At 49.5% G+C, this 4651-nt stretch overlaps 1 protein-coding gene across 1 annotated transcript; it reads left to right on the top strand.

Moving 5' to 3' along the window:
* The first annotated feature begins 3132 nt into the window (after positions 1-3132).
* On the top strand, positions 3133-4140 carry LOC126482054 (protein roadkill-like). Its single transcript, XM_050106029.1, has one exon. It carries the CDS (start codon positions 3133-3135, stop codon positions 4138-4140), a length of 1008 nt encoding a protein of 335 aa, XP_049961986.1.
* The last annotated feature ends 511 nt before the right edge of the window (positions 4141-4651 follow it).

Genomic DNA, 4651 nt, shown 5'->3' with positions numbered 1-4651 from the left:
TAAAGGACAAACAGTTGCACCCATCACATTCGAACAAACTAGAAAATCAAATTCAATCCCTTCTGAAACTTTTCTTGCTTATACTCCCACAAAAAAATTTAAAGGGGAAAAGTTTGTCGCTTACTATATTTCGGATGATGATTTGGTAAAAGTCCTGCATCAGAAATGAGATTTTAATTTATTACTTCACTGTTACTGACTCTATTGGCAGAAAATTTTCAGGCATCATCAACATATAGTACTGAAGACAATTATAAAATTATTTTGCTGTGCGACACACAGTTTAGGAGATATGGCGTGATATAGAGTAACACGAAAAAACAACTTTTCCTGAAAGCTTAAATATTCATCTTTTTCAGTGAGAATAAATTTTAATATAATGTAAAAAAGGTGTCGGAAGGTAGTTCTCGGATCACTTTATCATGTTTTGGTGCCAAATTATAAAAAACACAACTTTAATTTCTTAATTTCTGACGCCCCTACATTGTACACCGCTCGATGGCAGCACTGTGGTCACACACCTTGCTGTGTTTACAGTACGTCTCTTGTTATGGTGAATGGATTATAGTTGACCTACTTTCTCGCCAAGATTTGAACTTCCCTCCATGTCATTTCGATGTTACCATTTCTATCGCCGCCATCTTGGATCCGCCATCTTGAATAAATTTGGCAACAATGGAGAGTGGGACCATACAAAGGTTGTTCCACTACTCGAGGGTTCACTGTGCTACCTGTAGCCCACGCTTTCTACAAGTGGTAGATGGTTTTCAGTGGAGGTCCACAAAACGTGGTAAGATACCCTCGCCTCCTGCAGTTAGTGCCACTCTGCTCTCCAGCTGGACATTTGGCTGTGCAAACGTATATGTGGACAAGATCCTGCCACTCCTCAGGATGGCCATTCCAGCCTCTGTTCTGAGTATTCATCACTTTGGTGGCCGATCTTTGCTCCCAGCCGGACCCGTTTGGCTGTAGTGCTCTCTTCTCGCCCTCTCAAATCCAATGCATTATTTATTCGTATGCGCCCCAAACACCTTCACGAATCAGTGAGCCAGTCACAGTGATGATAAACGAAAGAAATGGAAAATTATGTAACCCACTGTACTCCCAATCACCTATCTTCTCATCAGTGTCACGATTCACCTGTTGTCAGTCTCTGGATTACGAAATCACTCTCGAAAACGGCATAAAGAATTGCCTGCCGCACACAAAGGTTATTTACACCTCCTACAGATACCATATAGCCCTGTGACCTGCATTAATCACTTCTGTTAACCACCTCATGAACAGAAACGATGAATGCAGGTCACAGAAATGTACACTCATGGAAATGGAAAAAAGAACACATTGACACCGGTATCTCAGACCCACCATACTTGCTCCGTACACTGCGAGAGGGCTGTACAAGCAATGATCACACGCACGGCACAGCGGACACACCAGGAACCGCGGTGTTGGCCGTCGAATGGCGCTAGCTGCGCAGCATTTGTGCACCGCCGCCGTCAGTGTCAGCCAGTTTGCTGTGGCATACGGAGCTCCATCGCAGTCTAACACTGGTAGCATGCCGCGACAGCGTGGACGTGAACCGTATGTGCAGTTGACGGACTTTGAGCAAGGGCGTATAGTGGGCATGCGGGAGGCCGGGTGGACGTACCGCCGAATTGCTCAACACGTGGGGCGTGAGGCCTCCACAGTACATCGATGTTGTCGCCAGTGGTTGGTGGAAGGTGCACGTGCCCGTCGACCTGGGACCGGACCGCAGCGACGCACGGATGCACGCCAAGACCGTAGGATCCTACGCAGTGCCGTAGGGGACCGCACCGCCACTTCACAGCAAATTAGGGACACTGTTGCTCCTGGGGTATCGGCGAGGACCATTCGCAACCGTCTCCATGAAGCTGGGCTACGGTCCCGCACACCGTTAGGCCGTCTTCCGCTCACGCCCCAACATCGTGCAGCCCGCCTCCAGTGGTGTCGCGACAGGCGTGAATGGAGGGACGAATGGAGACGTGTCGTCTTCAGCGATGAGAGTCGCTTCTGCCTTGGTGCCAATGATGGTCGTATGCGTGTTTGGCGCCGTGCAGGTGAGCGCCACAATCAGGACTGCATACGACCGAGGTACACAGGGCCAACACCTGGCATCATGGTGTGGGGAGCGATCTCCTACACTGGCCGTACACCACTGGTGATCGTCGAGGGGACACTGAATAGTGCACGGTACATCCAAACCGTCATCGAACCCATCGTTCTACCATTCCTAGACCGGCAAGGGAACTTGCTGTTCCAACAGGACAATGCACGTCCGCATGTATCCCGTGCCACCCAACGTGCTCTAGAAGGTGTAAGTCAACTACCCTGGCCAGCAAGATCTCCGGATCTGTCCCCCATTGAGCATGTTTGGGACTGGATGAAGCGTCGTCTCACGCGGTCTGCACGTCCAGCACGAACGCTGGTCCAACTGAGGCGCCAGGTGGAAATGGGATGGCAAGCCGTTCCACAGGACTACATCCAGCATCTCTACGATCGTCTCCATGGGAAAATAGCAGCCTGCATTGCTGCGAAAGGTGGATATACACTGTACTAGTGCCGACATTGTGCATGCTCTGTTGCCTGTGTCTATGTGCCTGTGGTTCTGTCAGTGTGATCATGTGATGTATCTGACCCCAGGAATGTGTCAATAAAGTTTCCCCTTCCTGGGACAATGAATTCACGGTGCTCTTATTTCAATTTCCAGGAGTGTATTAGCTGTTAAATTCGCCATACTGTGTGTTAATGGTTGCACTTTGTGCACAATATCAGGTATATTAAGTACCTTTGGTATGTACTCGTTTCCCCCTAATACATCTGGTCTAAGAGACCAGAAATGTTTTTTCGACGATGATGTCAGACAGGTCCTACATATTTCAACATTGTCAACATGCACTGAAAATAGCTAAAAAAAAGTGAACAATTAGTCACATAGCGGAAAGTATTTCAAAAAAAAAAAATTATCCCACTCTCCCTCACCACCACCAGCTAATTTTCAACCGAAGTTAACTTCTCCTTTCATTCTATTTTCAGATCGACTCGATCCGGAGGAGGGGAGTGAATATGGACGTATCTCTTTTGTCTGTCGACAACATCCCGCCGTCCCCGATGCCGGCAGCAGGCGAGGATACAGTCTGCGACTTGGGCAGCGTGAGGTTCGAAACCGAGAAAGTCGCCTGCAGCTGGACTGTCTTGAACTACAAATACTGGCCTCAAGGGGTAGACGAAGTGAAATCGCCCAGTTTCTGGCACTGTAACTCGAGCGAGTGGTGCATGGTGCTGTGTAAAGACGTTGCCAAAGCCCTGTACTTCTGCTTCCAGCTACTGACTTCCCAGAAAGACGCTACTGTGCGAGCTAGACTGACGGCGTCACTAGTGTCCAGCAGCGGTATAGAGTACGAGGTGTACCCGGCGGAGTCGGTCTGCCTCGATGCACCAAAGAAGTCGAAATGGAAGTGCTTGTACGGCTCCTTCAGACCGGAGGACGGTTTCGATTACATGCTGAGGTTCGTGGGAGAGGTGACCACGTCGTGTGTGATAACGGAGCCTTACCCGATCGTTGCCCTCCAGAGGCCTCGTCGCAGCGTCACAGACGACCTGGCAGCACTGCTGGAGACGGGCCAGCTGTCTGACGTGAAGCTGTGGGCAGGTGACGCAGAGTTCCAAGCGCACAGGGCCGTGCTGGCCGCACGCAGCCCCGTCTTCGCCGCCATGCTCCGGCATGACACCCAGGAGGCTCGCACCGGCAGCGTCCGCATCGACGACGTCGAGGCGGACGTCCTGCGCGAGGTCCTGCGTTTCGTCTACACGGACAGCACGCCCTTCCTGGAGACGATGGCTGACAGGCTGCTGATGGCGGCCGACAAGTACGACCTGCCCCAACTGAAGGAGCTCTGCGAGGTGGAGTTGGTCAAGAACCTCACCGTGGACAATGCCGCCGCTACCGCCGTCATCGCCTTGAGCCACTCCTGCGATGTACTCAAGCGGCCGGTCATGAGTTTCGTGAAGCGCCATCTTGTGCCCATCATGGGCAGCAAAGGTTGGGCGACTGCCATTAGGGATCATGCTGAAGCAGTGGTCCAGATTAGCCGCTTGGTAATGGAAGAGCCTCTTTAATGGCTGTTACAGTTAAACTCCACGTTTCCAGCGTGCAACTTCTTGCCTATAAGAACGCTGCTGCCTCATTGAACCCTACGTTGGAGGAAAACTGTGCTATATTTAAAATTAGATAACAACTTCATCAACTACTTACATATGTACACATATGTAAAAGTATTAGATAATTTTTGCTAACAGGTGCGTAAAATGACGCCCTTCAAGGAGTTGCTTCTTGTGTTTTGCAATGGGCACCCGCGGTTATTCGCTAGGGGCAACAAACAGCCCAGGCTAAGGGGATTAAAAGAAACAGACCTTGTTATATCTATTTGGTAGGGTGTGCATGACAACTAATTACTAGCACATTGTCCATTCTCATTTGTAAACATTGCGTTGGACTCGAGATCGCCTTGACAGTTACGTAGTTGAGAAAACTTTCAACTAAATTATAGTTAAAGATATACTGCAGTTTTATAGTGGTTGTTTTCTACTGCAACATGACACAAAGCAAATTATAGCCAGTTTTAAGAGA

This window comes from Schistocerca serialis, chromosome 5 (genome assembly GCF_023864345.2).
Source record: "Schistocerca serialis cubense isolate TAMUIC-IGC-003099 chromosome 5, iqSchSeri2.2, whole genome shotgun sequence".
In the NCBI taxonomy this organism is placed as follows: Eukaryota; Metazoa; Arthropoda; class Insecta; order Orthoptera; family Acrididae; genus Schistocerca; species Schistocerca serialis.
Note: the sequence above shows the minus strand (reverse complement) of the source record. Positions and strands in the feature narration are given on the sequence as shown.